This window comes from Hemiscyllium ocellatum, chromosome 8, assembly GCF_020745735.1.
Source record: "Hemiscyllium ocellatum isolate sHemOce1 chromosome 8, sHemOce1.pat.X.cur, whole genome shotgun sequence".
Taxonomy (NCBI): Eukaryota; Metazoa; Chordata; class Chondrichthyes; order Orectolobiformes; family Hemiscylliidae; genus Hemiscyllium; species Hemiscyllium ocellatum.
Window position 1 is genome coordinate 83,040,287 of NC_083408.1, and position 24,756 is coordinate 83,065,042.

The 24,756-nt window shown below is 41.5% G+C and overlaps 1 protein-coding gene across 1 annotated transcript in view; it reads left to right on the plus strand.

Annotated features, from left to right (window-relative positions):
- The window catches only part of mdga2a (MAM domain containing glycosylphosphatidylinositol anchor 2a), a 924,938-nt gene that overhangs the window by 693,835 nt on the left and 206,347 nt on the right, over positions 1-24,756 (plus strand). The window contains exon 10 of the mRNA XM_060828983.1: positions 11,664-11,812. Within this exon, the coding sequence (XP_060684966.1) occupies positions 11,664-11,812 (149 nt within the window). The remainder of the gene's footprint in view (positions 1-11,663; positions 11,813-24,756) is intronic.

Consider the following 24,756-nt stretch of genomic DNA (forward strand, 5'->3'; position numbering starts at 1 on the left):
CTTAGCTGCATTGAACTTCATTTGCAACAGTTTTGCATTTATAATCTGTTTATAACATGTTTGTAAGTTCCTGCTTTGATCAGTGCTACTTCATCCAAGTTGTGGCCCTGAATCTTCCACTTTATTGACAAACTGCGAGTTGCATGCAGTTTTTTGGCGGGTTTCTTGCTGAGAGGTTTTGCACTGTATCCTACAAAATATGCCTCATTAACTATTGTCCTCAGCCCAATGGTGCCCCCCACATTCACTACTTTCCCTGTCTTTCCATGGATTCTTCCCAAAAAAACACATCACTCGTTAGAAATCTGCCAAAAGACCACCATCCCGAGCTGCCATGTCATCTTTAGAAGCTCATTTTGCATCTGTGCAACCACTGTCTGACTGTAGCTGCCCCGCACAATTCAAGATATTTGCTCTGGTCATGGCAGACAAGGAGGAATTGTTGTTATGAGATGCAAGCAGGGATGTCTTGCTGGATGGAATGCTCGAGTAAAAAATGAGGTCTGCAGATGCTGGAGATCACAGCTGCAAATGTGTTGCTGGTCAAAGCACAGCAGGTTAGGCAGCATCTCAGGAATAGAGAATTCGACGTTTCGAGCATAAGCCCTTCATCAGGAATTTTCGAGCATAAGCCCGGATGGAATGCTGCACAGGTGGGACTTCCTCTTTGTCCAGGATGAGAAGTAGATAACAAGACCTCAGACCATGCCAGCCTGGTCCACAGTTGCCATTCTGGTTAAAGCAGTCTCAGTCATCTGGAAGAATTCACAACAATGTAGGAAGGTTAATAGCACTGGTGTAAGTTCTGACATCTTCTGTCACAAAACTGGTCCCTTTTTTCTAAAAGCTGATCCTTTTCTGAAGGATACTGTGTCCTTGGGTTTTTTCAGAGAGACCTGTAATGGAAAATTAAGAAATTTTACATTTATAACAAATATTACATTTACTGTGAAATTTGAAAGAGAATGCGTTTCTAAAATGTAATGCTGTGCTGAGCTTTGTAAACAATACTTTGATGAGGTTTGCAGTCAGCTTGTCTCTGTTTGAATTTTGTAAACGTTCAACCCAACCTTGCGATAGTCAAACTCAGCGAAAGCTGAAGAACTGTTATGTCCAGGGGATGAGAGAATAATAATTTGAGTCTTCCCAGTCTTTGCCCTTGAGAGCGTGATAAGAAACAGTATAAGGCAAGTATCTGAACGATGCTCAGGTACCATTTACATTGAGGCATCTAGCTGGGTCAATTCTGCAGAATTTAAATAAAGTTCCTTTCTTTGCTCTTGCTTACAGTTGAGTCAAGTCGATTTAATTTCCACGACAGGTCATAAATCAGCTCCCAGTTCTGATTAGTGCTGCAAATGTGTTGCTGGTCAAAGCACAGCAGGCCAGGCAGCATCTCAGGAATAGAGAATTCGACGTTTCGAGCATAAGCCTTTCATCAGGAATAAGAGAGAGAGAGAGAGCCAAGCAGGCTAAGATAAAGGGTAGGGAGGAGGGACTAGGGGGAGGGGCGATGGAGGTGGGATAGGTGGAAGGAGGTCAAGGTGAGGGTGATAGGCCGGAGTGGGGTGGGGGCGGAGAGGTCAGGAAGAGGATTGCAGGTTAGGAGGGCAGTGCTGAGTTGAGGGAACCGACTGAGACAAGGTGGGGGGAGGGGAAATGAGGAAACTGGAGAAATCTGAATTCATACCTTGTGGTTGGAGGGTTCCCAGGCGGAAGATGAGGCGCTCCTCCTCCAGCCGTCGTGTAGTTGTGTTCTGCCGGTGGAGGAGTCCAAGGACCTGCATGTCCTCAGTGGAGTGGGAGGGAGAGTTAAAGTGTTAAGCCACGGGGTGATTGGGTTGGTTGGTTCGGGCGGCCCAGAGGTGTTCTCTGAAGCGTTCCGCAAGTAAGCGGCCTGTTTCACCAATATAGAGGAGGCCACATCGGGTGCAGCGGATGCAATAGATGATGTGTGTGGAGGTACAGGTGAACTTGTGGCGGATATGGAAGGATCCCTTGGGGCCTTGGAGGGAAGTGAGTGTGGAGGTGTGGGCGCAAGTTTTACATTTCCTGCGGTTGCAGGGGAAGGTGCCGGGGGTGGAGGTTGGGTTGGTGGGGGGTGTGGATCTGACGAGGGAGTCACGAAGGGAGTGGTCCTTGCGGAACGCTGATAGGGGAGGGGAGGGAAATATATCCTTGGTGGTGGGGTCCGTTTGGAGGTGGCGGATGATACGTTGTATGCGGAGGTTGGTGGGGTGGTAGGTGAGAACCAGTGGGGTTCTGTCTTGGTGGCGGTTGGAGGAGCGGGGCTCAAGGGCGGAGGAGCGGGAAGTGGAGGAGATGCGGTGGAGGGCATCGTCGATCACGTCTGGGGGGAATCTGCGGTCCTTGAAGAAGGAGGCCATCTGGGCTGTGCGGTGTTGGAATTGGTCCTCCTGGGAGCAGATGCGGCGGAGACGAAGGAATTGGGAATATGGGATGGCATTTTTACAGGGGGCAGGGTGGGAGGAGGTGTAGTCCAGGTAGCTGTGGGAGTCAGTCGGTTTATAATAGATGTCTGTGTTGAGTCGGTCGCCCGAGATAGAAATGGAGAGGTCTAGGAAGGGGAGGGAGGAGTCTGAGATGGTCCAGGTGAATTTCAGGTCGGGATGGAAGGTGTTAGTAAAGTTGATGAACTGTTCAACCTCCTCGTGGGAGCACGAGGCAGCGCCGATACAGTCATCGATGTAGCGGAGGAAAAGGTGGGGGGTGGTGCCAGTGTAGTTGCGGAAGATGGACTGTTCCACATATCCTACGAAGAGGCAGGCATAGCTGGGGCCCATGCGGGTGCCCATGGCAACTCCTTTAGTTTGGAGGAAGTGGGAGGATTGAAAAGAGAAGTTATTCAGGGTGACGACCAGTTCAGTCAGTCGAAGGAGGGTGTCAGTGGAAGGGTACTGGTTGGTGCGGCGGGAAAGGAAGAAGCGGAGGGCTTTGAGTCCTTCGTGATTAGACTGGTTTGGTACAGAGATTGAAGGGTTTTGAGAGGCCTTTTGTTTATATGTAAACAGATAAGACTTCAGGCCAAAGTGGTCATAGAGTCAAAGAGTCTTAAAAATGTACAACATGGAAACAGAGCCTTCAGTCCAACTCATCCATGCTGACCAGATACCCTAACCCAATCTAGTCCCTCTCTCTCCTTTTGCACTTCTAACTTCAACCTGGAAATATTTACTCCATTTTTACTTTTTTTTGGGGGGGGGGTTGTTTATCAGGATTGTTGTGTTTATTTGGAATAGCATAATTAAGTCTAATTTGGATTGATTGAGATCTGTAGGGGTTCTTTATTCTGTTTTTCGTGTTTCATTGTGTAATTTTGTGAATAAATTTTTGTCTGTTTTAAAACCTAATAGTCAACCTTGCTAACTTACTCCAGGTAATTTTTATTGTACATTTACCAAAACAAATTACAAAGTTATGGTCTGGGCTGCCTGCTTAAGAATGTTTTGAGTGGTCTGGTCCATAACACTTCTCTCTGATATCTCTGCTACTGTGTCAATATCCCATCAAGACTCATGCTAATACTCTCACTATTGCTGGGAATATCTTTCACATTCGCTGTCACTACCCCAAACGTTGATAGCACTAACTCTGCATACCCTCTGCACTGCCAAATCACTGGCTTGGGACAACTCCCCATCTGTACCAAAAATTATAGTTGCGTTGTCCACTTTCATCTTCCTTCATACTTGCTCCTCCCTCATTCCAGGAGTGAAACAAGAGGCAAGACAGCTAGTTGGCTACCAACTTTCATCTCTTCACCCTTTATGAGTAGATTATCTTTTTTTGTGACTGCCCTGAACACATGATTAATTATGCTAAAGACCCTGGTTGGGAGGCTACCCTTGCGTTACTGTACTGGAAGCCCCTGACTAAAGTGCTCTTCCTTGACTTGCATGAAGACTGCAGCCAACCACGACATGCATGCTGCCTTTGTGTCTGCATTAACAAATGGTCGGTGCAGCAGTCATGTGAACCTGGTATCTCTAGCTGAGGACAAAAGGCACAAAAAGGCAATGAAAGGCAAGGATGCTGTGACCATCCAGGTCAGTTAAAATGAGCTCATGAGCATTATGGTAGTGAGTGAAAAGCCTAGAGATCTGGTTTGGTCCCATCCATGAGCTGGGTATGTATCCCTGAGCACAGCATTATCCCTTGTAGCAGCCTTAAAATGGCAGTTACTGTTGCACCCCAGGGTGTAGCATTGAACTGGAAACACAGCCTGTAAGTGGAAGTAGGGTGATGTGTCATGGGGGTTCATAGATGCTGGCACACATCTGATGTCAATACATTTGGACATGGGTTGAGTGTGACAAGTACCTGAAAAAAACTCCACAGAGACTGGTATCCCATCGCTAATTAACTTATATTTAAAATTAGGGAGTCCTGGACACTGAACCAGGTATAGCAGAGCCAGCTGTCAGAGAGAGCAGGGATGTCTGACACTCCTGTTTATATCTGTCAGCCAGTTGTCCCTTACTGAACCAGATTATCAATCCCAATCAGGGAACTCATATTCTATGAAGCCCACTTTGTTACAATCACTCGAATATCCATTCAAGTCTGCCCTGAAATGTTGGCCTCTAGTATCCAACACAAAAGTCTCTGGAGCAAGTGGTGAGATGAGATCACCAGACACCCATTAGAGTGGTGAAACAGCTGAACCTCAGGGCAAACTTGTTTTGCTTGACAGCTCTGGCCCTTTGATTTCAACTGTGTGTTGCACAATGTTTATTTATACAAAATAAATACATTTTAAATACTTACTATGTTTACTCTTGATAATATAAAAAGCCTGGATGATTCTGGACTCATAGAAGCAAACAGCACAGAAACAGACAAATGAGATTTAATAAAAAGGTCTTTTATTGTATATTCTATTATCATTATAAGATTCATTCATTCTCCGGAGAGTTATAACTGTCAAATAGGGATGGACATGTCACGGTTTGGTATGGAGGATATGAGGGGTCAATGAGAGTGGGTGGGGTAGGAGCAACCAAACACCTGCTCTAGTTTCCATATCGACTCTTTTCCAACATCTAGTTTGTTGGGCGTACTTGATAAGATTGCAATCAGAATGTGAATTGTGCTGATAATAAAGACCTTAATAAATGCTAATCATTGTCAGTTGGCACGCTGCATCTGCCTGGTGAGCATTTCACCATACAACTTGTGAAAAGCAATATTATCTCAACATCATTTTGGGCCTCACAATGTTTCTCAGCCAATTCTGCAATTTATCTCGTCTTAGCCCATGTCACTCCAACTCTTTAAGATTCTGTCCTATATTCTTTAATATTAAAGTTTCCTTCAGTGTGCAACATGTGACTAAGTCCTTATTTAGATGATGTAAACAACAGCTGTGCAGCTGGTGTTTGTGGTTTCCCATGTCTGGGAGCGAGTGTGATAGTTTGGTTCAAAGGAGACTAAAGGATTCTCAGTGAGACCTGGAAGGATGTTTCTGACCTGCAAGGAAACTTAAAAAATACATTTCAAACTTCCTTGCTGAGCCAATTCTGTCCCAGCATGAACCTGTTGGCAGGTTTCATATTGGTCGGAGCAGAATTCTCATCCCCTCCTGCTCTACAATCTTTACTGGTCAGGCCTCAGGTTGAGTTTGGAGATTAGATGACATAGACCTAACAAAATGGGATCCCTGCTTTCTTCCTTTATTCCCAGCTCAGAGGAGCAAGTTACAATGGGAACATCTCAGAATGGAAATGGGATTAAACGGCTTGACCAATTCCTGTTTTTTTTTGTCTTTAACAGATCTCTGAGACTTCTCACTAGATTGAAACATTTAATATTGAGCCCAAAGTAATGATCTATAGGAACAATGGAACTAGATTGAGGAAGCACCTGGAAGGAAGCATTGAAACAAGCTATTGATAATGGGCAAATATAGACTGGTTATATTTATTTCTGACAGTAGCAGGGTAAGGACCATTTTGGATAGTGTCATACATCTCTTCCTTGGTTAATGTTTCTCACTAAATCCAGTTAGTTAATTCGGAATCAGAGCCAAGCTTGTCTGAAGTTTATTCCCTTTTTCCCTTGTTTCATTGTAGCTGGATAGCAATAAAGTGAGTTGGGTATTAGCATTCTAATGTTGTGTGACCCCTGAGGTTTCTACAGGGTTCTAGCTTCTTCTTCGAGGTGGAGCATGCAGAAAGACCTTTGCGAAAGTAGGTACCTCACTAAAGGGCAATAAAAGTATATTACAATGGTGGCAGACAGTTTTTGAAAATAACTAGTACGTATGCTGCAAGGAACCTATTGAATTGAATAACTTAATATCACTTAAAAACACTACGGCAGAAAAAATAATTGTTATGTCCCATTCAAAGTGAATCCAGTTGCTTTCATGCACCAACAAAAATATAGTAACAATAGTTTGCTGTGATAATCTTTGCTATCATTTCTAATGTTGTACATGCAGATGATTTAATCTAGTCTTTGCAATAAAATGTCATTTGCCTTCCTACCTGCCTGCCAACTTGTTTGTGTAGGAGGACACCCAAATCTCTCTGGTCTTTAATATTTAATAGTCTTTCGCTCCAGTTGTCCTCTGTGCTTTTGTTTATTTCAAACAGGGCACAATGCTGAGATATACTCCTCGTTTATGCAGAGAACAGGCCCCTGCATATGAACAAACATGACTTCTAACATGTGTATGTGAGCCAAATTGTGAACTTGGCCCATGATCCTACCTTGTTAGTGTAATTCTTAGCACACTCAGCTGCTGTCCAATGGGGGACCACGTTCTCATTTTCGCTATGAAATAGCCTCTGGAGTTTAGAATTACAATTAATCCCAAGAAGTAGGAACAGCTGGTATTACAAGTTCTAAATAAGGTTGTTAGGTGGAAGGAATCAAATTGGTTTGGATGTTCTCAACTTTCAAACATTGACCCTCCATGGAGGACTGGGTGGCATTGGATGCAACATCAAATTGTGTTGCCACTATCTCAATCAAAAGAAATCTTGGAAGTAAGTAGGAAAGGAAGATTATGAGAACATGGGTGGCCTAGTGGTATTATCGTTGGACTTTTTAAATTCGGAGATCCAGATAATGTTCTGGGAACCTGGTTTGAATCCAACCATGGCAGACAGTGGAATTTGAAATCCATGAAAAATAGAAAACCTGGATTGGAGAGTCTTCTGATGACCAAAATTCATTGTCAATTATTGAAAAAAAAATCCATCTGGTTCCCTAATGCCATTTAGGGAAGGAAACTACCATTCTTACCTGATCTCACCTACATGTGACTCCAGACCCACAGCAATGTGGTTGTTCTCAACTGCCTACTGGGCAATTAGGGATGGGCAGTAAATGCTGACCTAGTCAGTGACACCCTCATCCTATCAATGAATAAAAGAAAGAGTACAAGAAAATTAGGTTTGGATGTTAAAATGACTTGCTGATATCTGCCCTTAATTTCCCTTTTGCTAACATGAATATCAGTCACCTTGTCATACTTTCAATCTAGTTTAGAAGTAATTTGCCCAATTTACCTTTTCATATGATTTAGTATCTTGCATGCTGTTATAATGACCCATTTCTGGCACTTCTCCCGGTTGGAAATGTTAAGAGTCTCAGAACAAAATCTGAAAGGATTTTGACAAAGCTTTGTGAGGGATATGGCTCAAAACAGTGTAATAAATATTTTTGATTGTCTTGAAATGTGAACTAATTGGTATTTACTTTTTAGATGGGTACATTGGAATCAACACAAACTAGCTGCAACTGTGCTTAAATCCTTACATCCATCTTATTTTATTGTTTATGATAAAGCAAAATTAAGCTGGACAGATGAATAAATATGGATTCCATTTATTCAATCACTTCATTTAAGTTGTGAAATAAATATATTAGTAAATTATTGTTATGCTGTGCAATGTTTTTTGGTTAATTTGAATGATGGTGTGATTTAACTTCTTAAGTGCAGAATTGACTTTAAATTATCAGGAATGGCTGCAGATGGATAGCAATAAAAACTAATTGCATTAGATCCACCAGAATTTGGTTTTAACTTTAAATTCTTGCTCCAGAAGGAGCAATTAATAGCACTTGTGAATTGTACATACTATCTAACTTGTCTAGTACAGCTCAAAGTGGAGCTCCAATATTTCCCCTGCATTCACCAACTATTTCTTTTAGCAGTTAATGCACATGTTTGTCTATCTGAGACTGGCAGTTGATTTTGGATTGATATTTGGGCAGCAGTAGGTCCAGCCACAGCTATGAAAAGAGGGAATTGAGTCTAAAGCACATTAATGGTTCAAAACAGCTAGAGTGTCAAGGTAGCAGACTCAAATTAAAGCCCAGACAGTTTGCCTCTTGTGGCCTGTGTGAAGCATGTAACTTGCTGCATTTATTTACATGCCTCAGAATTGTGACTAATTTGTGAAGGAAACTCTAATGCAGAGGATTTGTTCTGCATTGATAACACTTCTGTGAGTGTTTAGTGATGACCTATCCAAGCATTTAGGATGATAGGAGGTGGCAATCCACTGGAAAATTATTCTTTTCTAACTAGCAAATAGAGTGCAATTTGTGCAGAGGTTGTCAAAATGATCTTATAAACAATATAATGATCAGCACCCATAGGAGGGACCTCTCTTGTGATATTCCAAGATTTATGCTGCTGTCTTGTAATACAACAGGAACCATGACATTTTGATGTTGACTGCAGCTAAGTGGCATCTCTGGTTTAAAACATTGTGATTTGACTTGACAACTCAGCCAATTAGTGATCATGTAGGAAATGGACCAAGCTGTTTATTGCTCATTTCTGTCTGTAATTCATTTGACCTATATCAGCAGTAAGGTACTTTTGGCAGTCAACATGTCTTTGAACTTTGCAGACTTCGTTGTGAAAGCAGCCAGAATATTCCAAACCTTGAACGGTTGGGGATAGTCAGTATTGTTGCCAGAATTTGTCACATTACAAGACTGTCCAAAATACAACTGGAGATGTGTCTGTCATGTTGATGTATAGTGGAGGAATTTAGCAAATCAGGTGTTAATGATAGTCTCAATAATAGCCACGAATAACAGTTATCTAATCTTCCCTGAGAGTTGGCCACTTTATAATCCACAAACTTGAGTCATCATTAAGACAGACAAGTTCTGCTTCTTGTTTTATGGATATAATGTCCATATCACTTCAGGGCAGGTTTCAAGATCTTGCTTTAGAACTAGTGGAGAACTAACCATGCACAAGCTCTACCCAACAGGATCTTGTGGAGAAAGGGTCACTTGTATTATCAGTCAGTGAAACGTCATTAACGGTTCTAGTGAATTGCTATTTTAATTAATTCTATGAAATTTGGTAATGTCTTTTCATGACATTTTCCTTATTTAATTTTAATTCCTTAATGTTAAAACAAAGATATCCCTTATAAAAAATGTCAAGGATTAGTAAGTGTCAAAAGAAATCCTAAACTAAATTATTAATAATGCCGCACCTTCATTCTCATCACCTTCATATCAACATTCAGTGCAGCAACTTAACATTTTGGGAATCATTCTTCTGTTCAGCATGTCACACACAGCACTTATATTTCTCTATGTGGCTGTATTTCACTTGTCTAGACATTCCTTTAATTATATGAATTAGACCAATTCTTTGAATTTTGGTGAGTAACCTGCAAATTGTGTTCATGCAAATTTTTAAAATCAATCATAAAAGCAGCCATCCTAACTGATTTGGATGTTAACTGGTTATTCTTTGAGATACTAAATGCAATATGAAGAGTAGAGTGTTCAGGTCAGGAGATTTGATAATATAGGACATCAGAACACATTCTACCCATCACTTTAAGTCCATCTGGATGTTGAAATAAATATTTTCAATCTTCCTAAACACTGAAATTGTTTTTATTTGTACAGTCAACTTATGTTCAATCTCGCTGCAGTTTTATTATAATTGTTTCTTACCTTACAGTTTGTTGTGTTATGGGTAGTGATAATTTTCAGTTTAATTATCTGGGCAGTCACTTGGTGGGATGTATCACCAGTTTTTTACAGATGTTCTTATAAAGGGTGCTCTATCTGCTCAATCAGGTCATTGCCCAAGTGACGAATGGTGGGAATAATCCCTTGAAACTAGTACAAATAAAATTTGGTCTTCACTATCTGTACCTAAAACATCCTGGATTGAGTACTGTGAGGAGAATGAGACTGGAGGATAATGTTCCCATACGTCAGCCTGCCCAATGTTTCTTCAGTGTAGATGATTGAAAAGAAAATCAGATTACTCTATTGAAATATTTTATGTTCTAAATTCACCTATTCATGAATGAAGTAACCTTTAAACTAAAATGTTTAAAAAGCGAAATGTATCTTGCTACCTACCATATCTCATTCCCAATAGTAATCCTGCTTCTCTAGTCCCCTGCTCCCTGTGCGGTCTCTCTCCCTCCCCCTTCCATTCCACCCTCTCATCACTTCCTTCTTCTGGTCTTTCATTTCTGTTCAAAACCCAGATTCAATCCACTCTGATGTAGAAGTGCTGATGTAATGATTCAGAACTGCTGGGGCTTTGCCAATCCTTGCTGTTTCTAAATGTTCCCACTCTTGGCCTCCCTCTCCTGAACCCACGGGAGAAAGGCAACGAGGGCAGAAACAGCTTTGAAAGTTATTTTAAAAATACATGAATTATCAAAGACTGAGCACTTCTGAACCCCCAGGGCTATCATCTCCATAATATCAGAACTTCAGCTTTCGACTGAATCTGGATCTTGACCGTAAACTCAAGAGCACTTGAGGAAAGCTGCTTCTGGGTGAGCTGAGGAAACAGAGGTCCCAACAAAGAGGTCAGGAAGTGGTAAAATGCTGGAATTCAGAAGATGGAGAATAGGGAGAGGCATCAAGTTAAATGACAGAGAGAAGGAGAGTTCACAATTTGAACATCAGGAGTGTGGAGAGATCAGAACATGGAGGTCTGGAGTGCCAAAGAAGCTTCATCTTGAGGTTGGAGAAAAGCAAGAGGTTAGGGAATAGGAGAGGCACCAATCAGGTTATGTTCAAACAATTCTCAGCGATACTTAATGAGTTTGTAAACTCCATTAATTTACCAAAGGTAAAGTAAATCAACATTAAGCAAGGTAACTTTAAATAAGGGCTCGATGCGCTAAATTCCACAATTTAAACTTCGAAAGAAACCATCATTTCAGAATCCATTTTCTGTGAAATTTTGATTTGTTTATTCAGTATTTTGATATCCTAAGATTATTGCACAAAACCCTTTTGTTTTAAATGGTCCTTAATGATCTATTTCTATAAATGAAATCATGCTTTGTTAAGTTTGAGTTCAGTTACATGTTCTGAATGTTCTGTTTCTCATAATCTTGAGATTATGTGACCTCAAGAAACAAAACTGCCTTCCTAGTGGAAAAAAATTGTATCATTCATAATGAGTCTCATGGATTTCAATGCATTGTTAATGTCACCTTGCACTCATTTGAATTACTGATTTCTGAAGCTGCTTGTAATGTATCCTCTTATGTATTCCATTATTGTTCATGGAGTGTCAGCATTGCTTATCATGGGGAAAGTACATTATGAACAGATCATTCTATTTTAATGCTCCGTGCACTTCGTGGTTCAGTAGCTCATATTTTTTCTTGTTCCAGGTAAAGCTTACCCTCCTGAATTCTATTATGATACACCAAACCCACTCTGGCAAAACCGAGCACGCGTGTACTCCTACATGTTGCAGTGGACTCAGATGAATCCAAATGCTGTTGACCGTATCCTTGCATATCGTTTGGGGATCAGGCAGGTATGGAAATTTAATCACCTCCATCTCTCCCTCCCAGAGAAATAGTTTGGCTGTTCTTCAATGATTATCACTTGAAGGCACAATGAACCATCATTTGGTTATAATGGGCACTAATTTGACTAGTTGTGCTGTGACAGTGATTTGATGAGTCAGTTGAAAGATGCAGTGTCTCCACATGATTCATTATTTCAGTACATTGCAGACTTTGTCAAAGAAAGAATATGACTTTTTATTCATACAATGGTAAATAAAATCATTGTCACTATAAAATAATTACCATGTTGGCAGCAACTAGTCACAGGATAATACATTGACTTTGTTTTAACTCACCGAAGAATAGGTTCAAACAAGTGAGCGCTTCTTATAATTGTCTTGATTGTGCTCCTGGCAAGTTTCTTTAAATAGCTTCTGAAGCCTATGTCAAGCAATAAAGATATGTAAATACATTCAAAAGATGTTTGCCCATAGCCATTTGTATTGTCGCTTTGCATGATTCAGTCACTGGACGAAATTTGCTGTCATTAACAGTGATTTTCCGTCATCTTGAGAAATATTAGCCAAAATGCAAGCTCTTTGAAAAAAGATGAAAGTTTGGCATAAAACACAGATGAATGGATCCTATTCTAATGAAAATTGCGATAATGTAATTTTATAGAAAATTAGTAGATTCATTCAAAGGTAGACTGGTATGTGAGTTTAATTTTGTCACAGAATTTCATAGTGTAAAGGTCTTCAACCTTTTGGCTTGCCTTCAAGTCCCAACACCATAAATATTAAACAATAAATGAGCAAGTTCTTCTCTCAGCTAGTTAAATGTTTGCTGTGAAATGCATTTAGATGATGTTAATCCAGTTCTCCTGTGAACAGAAGCTGACAATACAAAAGTGCTTCACAATGACCTAATGTAGGAGTAAAGAGTGAGAATGGAGGATAATCTTTTGGTCATGCAGTGGTAGTAAAGTCCTACCTCTAGATCAAAAGAACCCGGCTCAGGTCCCGCCTGCTTCAGAGATGTGTGTTATCTCAGAGTAGGTTGATTAAAAAATACCTAGTATGAGAATTGTGGAGCTCTTGTGGTACTCTGGTACTGTCCCTACCTTTGGTCTAGAACACTCAGGTTCAACACCTTGATAATGTCTTAATATCTAAAAATGTCTTAATACCAATTTATAATGTGGGTTTGACCATGTATTTGAACCCACTCTTGTGGTATATTGCTAGTGACAGGAGGCCCAAGTTCGAATCCCATCACCTCAGAGATGTGTCATAATATTGCTAAACAGATTGGTTAAAAATATCTGAGTGAGAATGGTTCTTATGATTCTGCTCCTGGACATGTCTGTCAACAGGTCGAGGCAATGTCCCAACTACCCTTCTTCTGTCATGGCTGTATTTGTACATGTGTGCCCATTATTCTCGATGTTATTCGAGAGTGGGCACCTCAGGGGATGGAGTGCCTTTCTTTCCCCCTCCAATTCCATTTTGAATTGATCCCCACATTATTTCCTTTGTCCCTCAACTTTGATGTTATTGCAATACTTCTGATGAGCTGTATCCGTTAATTGTTGTTTTAACTGGAAAACAGAGGTGATTTGATGGCGGAGGATAAATCAAAAAAAAGCACTGATAATTTAGTGATGGAAAAAAAATCTCCAGTTTTGCATGAAAACAATACTGGATATAAAGAAAATAGAAGAAGAAGAAATATTGAAAGAGAATGCAGCACAGGGGCACTTTTCCCTACCTCTGTGGTAGGAGGCCAGTTTCGGGTCCCTCCTGCTCCAGAGGTTTATAATAACAGATTGCTTTAACATGTCTCGACTGAGTATGACAAACTAACTCTTTTGTGGGTGGACTTGATGCTATTTTGTCTCGATAGTACAGACAGAGAACAGAGTTGCATTTGAGAGAATACTATTTAGACAGAGATTCACAGAGTCCAGCCAGACATATTAAAGACTTGTTGACTGACAGATAAACATTTTCTCTCATTGTGATCATATGCATCAAGATGTTCAGCTATGTTATCATGTGCTGAATGGCAGTATACTCACCCCTAAGCCAAAGGATCACTGATTCCAGACTCATTCTACAACTTTGAGTATCATGACTGATACTTGCAGTATCTAAGAATTGTTACACTTTCAGAGATGGTTTATTTGAGATTTTAAGCTGAGGCTCTAGGGTCGTTGTCAGACCCAGGGCATTAATTGAAGAAGACCCAAGGAATTTGGCCTAATGTTTATACCTGACCCAAAGTTACTAAAACCAACTCATCTGGTCACTTACATTATAACTGGGAATAGGAGCTGATTGTGCACAAATTGGCACCCATGTTTGCTATGTTATTATAATGGTGTCTTATGAGGAATAGATTCGTTATAAAATGCTTTGATGATCTTGGGAAGTGAAAGATACTATGAACTGTTACTTTCCCCCATCTTATGTTAAAATGTTTCATCAAATAAAGTTCATGGTACCCAATCCACCATGGCTTGGAGTGACTTTTCTCATGCAGTCTCTGCCTGTCACCTTGAAAGTTATGCGTCTGGATGCCACATCGCCTTTTTCTTGGCAGAAAGTACTGGCCACTGCAAGGACCTTGCTTCACTCAAGGTGCTGGTACCATGTTTGAAGCCCATCTGCACACTGGCAGGCAGGGCCTGTCTCCACCATTCTCAATGAGCACCTTGCCCAGAAAGACAAGGTATTTCCTCACCTTACCCACTAAGACATGGAAGTGCTCGTGGACAATGTGAGCAGCACTTTATCCTGCTGACTGACAAAGGACGACAAATCACCAGTTAAACAGATCACATGGCAGTGGAGGAGAAGGGTCAGTGATCTTCTGTACTTCACAAAAGTAAGTGTCACCATCTTTTTTTCTGCAACCTCACACTCCTAGGAGTACCACTCACACTATCTCTGCCACTGCACATGTTTCTCACCAGGGCTCACAGACTACACTTTCATATTGCACACAGCATATCCACTCAATAGTTCTTCCCCACTTTATGCTTCCAAAGTACTAACCCTACCTGCCCTCTATGCTTGCTACTCACTGACTGGGAGCATTTTATCACCTCCCTATTCCTGTGTCACTATTAACTGCTCTTCCTTTGATTTCCAAAGCTCAAACTCTATCTTTGTCTTCTGACAGGAAAGCTTGGCCAGTATCCAGGCCAACAGGTTCGAAACCAATGGAGGAATAGTAGACCTCATGATGCACATGTGTTATGAGGAAGGTTGGTTGAAGAAGGGGATGGGTGCTCACATGAGGATGTGGAGACCTCAAAGGCAGCCAACCAGTTAAGCTTCATGCTGTTGAGTTGTGGTACTCTCCCATTCTCATCCAGGTTAACTCGTTCTTTACCTACACAAGGTTTATCCCACTTAGACAACTAATTCTCTTGCTTTACCCATGCCAGCACTAGTGACACCTAATGAAGGTCCGGCAGGAAGGGACCAGCACCGGAGACCCTCAGCTCCACCTCCTCCTCCTCTGAGGAAGCAACTGAATCCTCCGAGATACAATGTCAAGGCTTTCACATAGACCATCCACCAGCTCAGAGGCTTTCACCTTGATGGGTGTGTTTTCTAGACTAGATTCAGGAACATAATCTGCTGAGAATATCCCTGCCATGTTTCCACAACTGGTTGAGGAAGAATGCCCACTTCTCTGACCCTCCAAGGACTACGGGAGTTGATGTACCTACTAAGCTTCAGGCAGAAGATGATCCCATGTTGTAGGCCATTAATGGCTTTGCTGACATGTACAGACAGGCTCAAGAATATCAGGATATTTTGTCAGAAGCCATTGTTAAACAGGATTGAAGGATGGAGGAGCACACCAATGGTATTTGCACCATGCTGGTTCTGGATTGTATGCATCTGGCTGGCTCTGTGATTGGTTGGTGATCACCTTAGAGACACAAAACATCCAGCGGGATATCAGAGTCTGCAGATTTGTGCATGGACTTGCATTTTATTGCTGTCGCTATAGGTCTTTGACATCAAAGGCACAATGAGAAGGGGATAAGGGCTTGGATGAGTTGTCCAAGCATTTAAACCTGGAATTTTCTCTCTTCACCTTTTCATCTCTATCTGATTGTTGAAGTCATTCCTTTAAACCTGCGTCTCTGACAAAGCTTTTGGATCACCTGTCTTAATGCCTATGTGTGACTCAGTGTCAGGTTTTGCCTAATCATGCTCCTGGGAAGTTTTACTATGCTAAAGATCCTACATTTAAGTGCAATTTGCCACTGCTGTTAATTAGAAAGTGTTAAAAGTGATAGCAATAAAATACTTGTCTTACATTTTAATGTTTTTCTGCTTACCTGTGCTCTTAATTGCAAACTGTTCAACAAAGAGTCTTGCTTAATAGATGAGACACTTTCAGGCACATTTTCTTCCTGTGGCTTTCGATTGTGCTTTGTGCCACTTATTTGCAATTGACACAAATACAATTTTCTGTACATAACTATCTGGAAATGTGATGCAGAGTTAAAACTATTTGACAATTCCAATAGTACAATTAAGCTGAATCTAACTGACAAATTCAAACTATTTATACAGTAATGGTTCCAGTAATGGCCTAAAAATGCTAATAGGCTGGTTGCATGCATCAATGGATACAGCAACCAAACTTCTTGCATGCTTTGTTAGCAAATGTGTATAAATGCTTTCGCTACAGCAAATCACTGAGCAGCAATTTGGTGCTAGATGGAGAAAATGAGACATCAAACAACTTGAGACCAGCAACCATAACATTTGTTTATGGAGCACTGTTAGAGCAGAACAAATCGTCATGATTTGCAGCAAACTATTTATAATGAGAAGATTTCACTACCTAACTGGGCTTACCAAAAGTGTTATATGCAAATTTGAAACGTGGGCAGGTGGCTGTCCTACTTAATTCAATAGGTTGTAATTCCCATGGCAATTCTGCTAATCAAAATTGCCAAAATAAATCACAAAACTTTCCCCAGTATCCAGAGCAATAATTTGCAAGTGTAGAGTTTTTGACCCAGAGTTATACTCTGTATGCTAATAAATTCATGTTCTTACAGAACATTGAATTGCAAAACTTGGCAAAATTATTGGTAGAAATAGTTTATAGGCTCCTTAGCAGTAGCTATACAATGTGACAGAGAATAAATCAGGAGGAATGGGGGCATGTAAAAATGGCAGTATCTTAATCATAGATGATTTTTAATCTTTACGTCAATTGGGATAGTCTGACTGACAGAGTAGGAATTCATAGAGTGTACTTAAGACAGTTTCCTCAAAGAAAATGTTGCAGATCCAGCCAGCGATCAAGCTATTTTAGATTTTGTGACTTATGATGAGAAAGGTTTACTGAATGATGTAAGAATAAATGATCCCCTAGGAAACAGTGACCATACAGTGGAACGGTGGCTCAGTGATTAGCACTGGGTTCGATTCCTGTCTTGGGCAACTCTCTGTGTGGAGTTTGCACATTCTCCCCGTGTCTGCGTGGGTTTCTTCTGGGTGCTCCGGTTTCCTCCCACAATTCAAAAATGTGCAGGTTGGGTGAATTGGCCATGCTAAATTGCCTGTAGTGTTAGGTGCATTAGTCGGGTAAAAATGGGGTTGGGGAATGGGTCTGGGTGAGTTACTGTTCGGAGGGGCGGTGTGGACTCGCTGGGCCTAAGAGCCTGTTACCATACTGTAGAGAATCTAATCTAATCATAACATGGTGCAAGTTGGCATTCAATTTGAGAGGGAGGAATGTGGGTTGGGAAGTAAATGTGCTAAGCCTAAATAAGGGCAATTACAAAGGAATAAGGGTGAGCTAGACTGGACTGGACTGCAAAAGGAGTTTAGTAACAAGGACAGTTGAGGTAAAATGGCAGATGTTTAAGAAAATAGTTAATATCTTACAGTGAATGTGTACCCCAATGAGATGAAAGGCGGTTAAGAAGGCGATAAGCAAATGATGGTCAACCAGCGAAGTTAAGGATGCATTCAACTTGAAAGAAAATCACATGATGTGGCAAAGCAAAAATTGACAAGTTAGAGGATAGGGAAAGTTTTACAAAACAACAACAGAACACCAAAAAAGTAATCGAAAGGAGGAAGAACTTTAAGGTAAGCTTACAAGTAACAATGATGGACAGCAAAACTTTTTTTTAACATTAAAAAAAGACCCCAAGAATGAGGATGGGAAAATAATAACAGCCAATCTGGAAATGGCACCGGAGCTGAATAAATATTTTTCATCACTCTTCAGAGTAGAAGACGCCAATAGCAGTTCACAAATACTAAATAATCAAAGAGGAAATGGACGAGAGAAAATAAATGCAATAACTATCAGTAGAGAAAAGTGCAAGAGAAAATATTGGGGTTAAAGACTAATTGGTCACCTGGATCTGATGGATACATACAATATGAGAAGAAATAGCTATGTAGATAATGGTTGCGCTGTTGCAATCTTCCAAGAATCCTTACATTCTGCAGTAATTTAAGATGGTTGGAAAATTGTCAATTTAACATCTTATTTTAAAGGATAGAAGAAAAAAAAAGCAAACTACAGGCTAGTAAGCTTATATCAATTATTGGGAACATTCTAGAGTTTATTATAAAGAACATAATAGCACAACATTTAGAAAAATACACAATATGATCAAGTAGAGTCGATATTAATGAAGAGGAAACCATGCCTGACAAATCTATTAGAGGAGGCAGTGATAAGCAGAATAGATAAAGAGAAAAATGGATGTAATTTATTTGGCTTTTCAGAAAGCATGTGATAAGGCACCATATGTTAGGCTACTTAATCAGATAAGAGCCCATGGTTTGGGGGATATTAAATTAGCATGGATCAGGGATTAGCTAATTAATGGAAATCAGTGAGTTGGGATGAGGACTTTTTTTTAGGATGACAACTTGTGACTTGTGAAATGCCACAGAGATCAGTACTGGGGCCACAATTATTTACAATATATGTAATGACTGAAATGAGGAAAATCAATGTACTAAGTTTGTGATCACACAAAAATAAATGGGAAGATGTATGGATAACACAAAGAGTCTGTAGAGAGATATAATCAGGTTAAGTGAATGGACAGATAGATGATAATGTGGAAAAGCTTGAGTTACGCATTTTGGCAGGATGAGTAGAGGAGATGAATATTATTTAAATGGGAAAAAAGCTACAGAAAGCTACAGGACAGTAGGCTTTGAGTGTGATCACGCTTAAATCACAAGAAGCTAACATAGATAGTGGGCGGCACGGTGGCACAGTGGTTAGCACTGCTGCCTCACAGCGCCTGTAGATCCGGGTTCGATTCCCGACTCAGGCGACTGACTGTGTGGAGTTTGCACGTTCTCCCCGTGTCTGCGTGGGTTTCCTCCGGGTGCTCCGGTTTCCTCCCACAGTCACAAAGATGTGCGGGTCAGGTGAATTGGCCATGCTAAATTGCCCGTTGTGTTAGGTAAGGGGTAAATGTAGGGGTGGGTTGCGCTTCGGCGGGTCGGTGTGGACTTGTTGGGCCGAAGGGCCTGTTTCCACACTGTAAGTCTAAAAAAAAATATGTGGAATGGAGTGTAAAAATAGGGAAAGTTTGTTAAAAAATACACAATGCGCTAGTTAAACTTCACTTGGAATAGATTAGATTAGATTACTTACAGTGTGGAAACAGGCCCTTCGGCCCAACAAGTCCACACCGACCCGCCGAAGCGCAACCCGCCCATGCCCCTACATTTACCCTTACCTAACACTACGGGCAATTTAGCATGGCCAATTCACCTGACCCTGCACATCTTTGGACTGTGGGAGGAAACCGGAACACCCGGAGGAAACCCAGGCAGACACGGGGAGAACGTGCAAACTCCACACAGTCAGTCACCTGAGTCGGGAATTGAACCCGGGTCTCAGGCGCTGTGAGGCAGCAGTGCTTGCCACCGTGCCGCCCACAATACTGTGAATGCTGTGAACCAAATTTGACCCTTTGTCAAAGAAAAGACAAACTGGTATTGGAGGTAGTCCAGAGAAGGTTCAGTCAGTTGATCTGTGGCATTGAAAGATTGTCTTCTGAAGGGAGATTGAGTAAGGTTAGGTTCCAATCATCAAAGTTTAGAAGAATGAGAGGTAATCATATTGAAGCATACAACGTTTTTCAGGGATTTGACAGAGTAGATATGGAATGGTTGTTTCCCTTTTGGGAAAGCTTAGAACCAGAGGACATGAGCTCAGAATAAGGGGTTACCCATATAAATGTGTCTAATTGCAAGAGAAAATGCCTCATAATAAAGCAGAAAGCACTAAGACAGGTGGTCGCGTATCTGACGTTTGAGTCCCCACTTACTATGAGACGATGAGATGTTGCTGACTATGCCTGCCCTGAGCAGCTGACTAATCATGCCCAAGCTCCTGACCTGTATTGGATGCTACTATGGTATTGCAATCTCCTGCCTGAAGGATGTCTCCCTTAACTTTACTAAGGGCTATTCCCCACAGACTTTGAGACATGGTCATTTGAAATGCAGTGTGATCACTGTGTACATTGGAGGCACATGATGCAGTTTTAAGATTGACATAGAACTGTGCTGTAATGTAACATGTCCTCTCCATTGACTGATCATTGCTGACAACCATGCTAGGTTGACTAGCTTTGTGGCTGTGCTAAAATGTAAGACAAGACAGAAGCAATGTGAGTCTTTTAAGCTCAAGCCAACAGGGCAAAGTGCAAAACAGGATGGTAAAATAAAATAGAGATACTGTGAGTATTCAGAAAGACTCAAAATAAATGAGAGAACAAGTGAAAAGCTCTGAGATGCAGCCTGGTCCAGTCAATGATGCGGGTGCTTGTGTCTGTCTGCAAAATTTTCTGTCATTTGCATGGGAATGAAAGGTGCTGGAGCACTCCAGAGAGCAACACTGAGCTTCAGAAAGTGCACTGGCAGTGGATTGGAGATGGTGCATGATAATACGGCAATGCTGGCACATGTCAAATATCAAGGTTTGTGGATGGAGGCTGTCTCAGGTCACTGGATAAAAGAGTGTGTCCTGAGATTCTGGTGGAGCTCCAGGGAAGCAAGCCATAATGTGGAGTCACCAGATACTTGCTCTGACTTCCACATTGAAAACTCTTTTCTATTCAGTAGGTGGGAAAACGAGAAACTGCATATTCATGAGGTGAGCTTAAGTAATAAGGGTGATGATGAATAATAATCCATGCTACTAGGCCTCTGGTCACTCCTAGAACCCCAGCTTCTGTCGCAACACTACAGATTTCTTACAGAAACTCAGCACTCACGGACTAGTTGAACCGGAAACATTCCTCGTCACAATGGATGTTTCTGCACTCTACACCAGCATCCTCCACAATGATGGCATCACGGCAATAGCCTCAGTACTCAACACCAACAACTGCCAATCTCCAAACACCATCCTACAACCCATCCACTTTATCCTTGATTACAACGTCTTCATCAGACACATGGAACAACCATGGGGACCAAACATGCGCCCAACTATGTCAACATTTTCATGCACGGTATAAACAAGACTTCTTCTCTATGCAGGATCTCCAACTAACACTATACACCAGGTACATTGATGACATTTTCTTCCACTGGACCCACGGAGTGGACTCAACAAGTTTCATCCTACCATCAAACTCACCATGGACTATTCTTTACTATCTGTCTCATTCTTGGACACATCGTCTCCATCAAGGATGGGCACCTCAGCACCTTACCCTACCGCAAACCCATGGATAACCTCATAATGCTACACTTCTCCAGCTTCCACCTGAAGCATATTAAAACACCCATCCCCTGTGGACAAGCCCTATGCATACACATGATCTGTTCAAATGAGGAGGAACATGACACTTGGAAATGTTCATGTGTGCCATCATAAGAATGGGGTACAATGCTCAACTCATTGACCTCCAGTTCCAACATGCCACAGCGAGAAACCTTCTCAGGAGACAGACATGAGCTACAACTGACAGGGTACCTATCATTGTACAGTATTTCCAGGATTCGAAAAACTGCACCATGTTCTGCCCAGCCTGCAACACATTACCAATGAGAGTGAGCACTTTGCCAAGATCTTCTCCATGCCTCCATTCTCGCCTTTAAACAAACCCCAAACCTCAAACAGATCATTGTTCGTACCAAAGTGCCCGGCTTTCATTACGATAGCATACAACCTTGTCACAGTAGACGCTACAAGATGTTTCAGTGTGTCAACATGGACAACACTATTACATGTGGGGACACCTCCCACCATGTATGTGGCAGGTGTTTATGTGATTCAGCCAATGTTGTCTATCTCCTACGCTGCAGGCAAGGATGCCCTGAGGCAAGACCAAGCTGAGCCTATAGCAATAGATGAATGGACACAGCACAACAATCATCTGACAGGAGTGTTCCCTCCCAGTTAGTTCAACAGTCTAGGACGTTGAACCTCGGACCTTTGGGTGACCATTCTCGAACATGGACTTCAAGACAGGCAACAATGAAAAGTGTTCGAGTAAAAAATGAGGTCTGCAGATGCTGGAGATCACAGCTGCAAATGTGTTGCTGGTCAAAGCACAGCAGGCCAGGCAGCATCTCAGGAATAGAGAATTCGACGTTTCGAGCATAAGCCCTTCATCAGGAATAAGAGAGAGAGAGCCAAGCAGGCTAAGATAAAAGGTAGGGAGGAGGGACTAGGGGGAGGGGCGATGGAGGTGGGATAGGTGGAAGGAGGTCAAGGTGAGGTCAACAATGAAAAGTGACCAAGCAGAGGCTGATAGCCAGGTTCAGTACCCATGAGGATGGCCTCAATCAGGACCTTGGGTTCATGTCACACCACAGGTGACCCCATTGCACTATATACACGCACACACTCATGCAAACACTCACACAAACAATCCCACATATATCCTCTCACAGACTTATACCTCTTTACACTCTCACTCACACACACTTTTTCCAGACACTCATAACCACCCCTCACCCCACCACACACATGCATATATAAGTTTGTGGGGTGAATTTGTACTTGCCGAATTACATTTTACTTTGCTCAAAACTGCATGAATCCATGTAAGATCTGTAAATCTGTTTTTAAAATTAAAATCAGTCTGACCATTGTGGCACAGACAGCCTCACACAGGGAAGCTCACACCTTCAATACATTATCTGGGCAAAAACATGACACCAATTGTTAAAGTCCACTTGAGAGTGTAACTTTTAAAAAAATGTTTTGCGATTTAAATATGAAAGAACTGAAACCAACATGGTCATTCAAAAAGATGAGAGACCTAATGGATAATCCAGATCTTTTTCAATATCTAATTTCAGTTACATCACACTTTTGCTCTTTGTAAACCTTTGCTCTAAATTCAGTGTCTTACAATCTTAATCTGCACAACCACCTGATGAAGGAGCAGTGCTCCGAAAGCTAGTGCTTCCAAATAAACCTGTTGGACTGTAACCTGGTAATTTTTAACTTAGTTAGAAGCTGGTCTCCTTGTTCAAAACTTTCTTGAAAAATGCAACATTTTGTTCTCAATTCTGAGAAGGTTCTTGCTGGACACTTCACCCGATATTCCCATGTTTCCCACGATGGGCTCATGTTGTAGCATGCTGGGAAGATTCTGCCTGATATTCTGATCACTGGACATAGAGAATAAGTGCATCATTTTCTAGTCCGTAATTTATTCTCAATAACAATGGATGTACAGAGCATAACTGAATAAATGAAAAAATAGACTATCCTCAAATGTGAGCCTGTATTCAACCGGAGACTGATAAACTTGTGACAAAAGACTGATATGAAGTATAAATCCACGCCAAACAGAAAATAGCTAGAATTGTGGTGAGAATAGAAAAGAATCCTCAGGATTATGGGTGGCACGGTGGCTCAGTGGTTAGCACTGCTGCCTGACAGCACTGGGCCCAAGGTTTAATTCCAGCCTCGGGCGACTGGCTGTGTGGAATTTGAAAATTCTCCCCGTGTCTGCGTGGGTTTCCTCCGGGTGGTCCTGTTTCCTCCCACAGTCCAAAGATATGCAGGTCAAGTGAATTGGCCATGCTAAATTGCCCATAGTGTTAGGTCATTAGTGAGGGGGAAATGGGTCTGGGTGGGTTACTCTTCGGAGGATCAGTGTGGACTTGCTGGGTTGAAGGGTCTGTTTCCACACTGTAGGGAATCTAATCTAATCTAATCATTATGGTAATTGACACCTTACAATTCGGAATTCAAATAATGTAGAAATAGTTGTCAACATTTTAAATGTTTAAGTTGCCAATACTGTAACAACAGTAAGCTATATTTATACACAACATTTAATATACTGAAACACCCAAAAAAAATTCAGAGGGCATAAAGATCAAAATATGAAAACAAATGACATGGGGATTTTGATTCAGAGAACAAGGATTCAGTTAAAGAAGCAGGTTTTTAAGGAGTGTTTTAAATGAGGAAACTGGGGTAGAGAGGCAGAGAGCTAGAGGGAGGCTATCCTGCAGACAACCAAAGACAATGGCATCAATGGCAGAATAATTATAGTTTGGCACAAAATGCCAGAATGAGAGGAGCACATGAACCTCAGATGGTTTGGGGACTGGAGGAGATTACAGAAGTAGGGAGATCTTGTCTGTGGAGGGAATTGAAAGCACAGAATAAGCATTTTGAAAACAAGACAATGCTTGTCCAAGAGCCAGTGTAAGCCAGCAATAGGTGTTATAGCTAATCGGCTATTTTGGCATCTTAGAAGGTTAAAAAGAACTTGACCTCTCCTCCTCAGTTTGCATGCCTAGAGAAGACTGTGGGAGAGCTAACTCCTCTGGCAAGGTGGGGTTGTAGAGGGAGATGGAGGAGTCAGCTATTGTCTGTGGCTGTGGCCCAGCTTGTGTTATGGGTCAGGCAGTAGAAGGGGGTTCTCTCATTTTACCTTGCAGTAAACCACCGCAATCCCAGT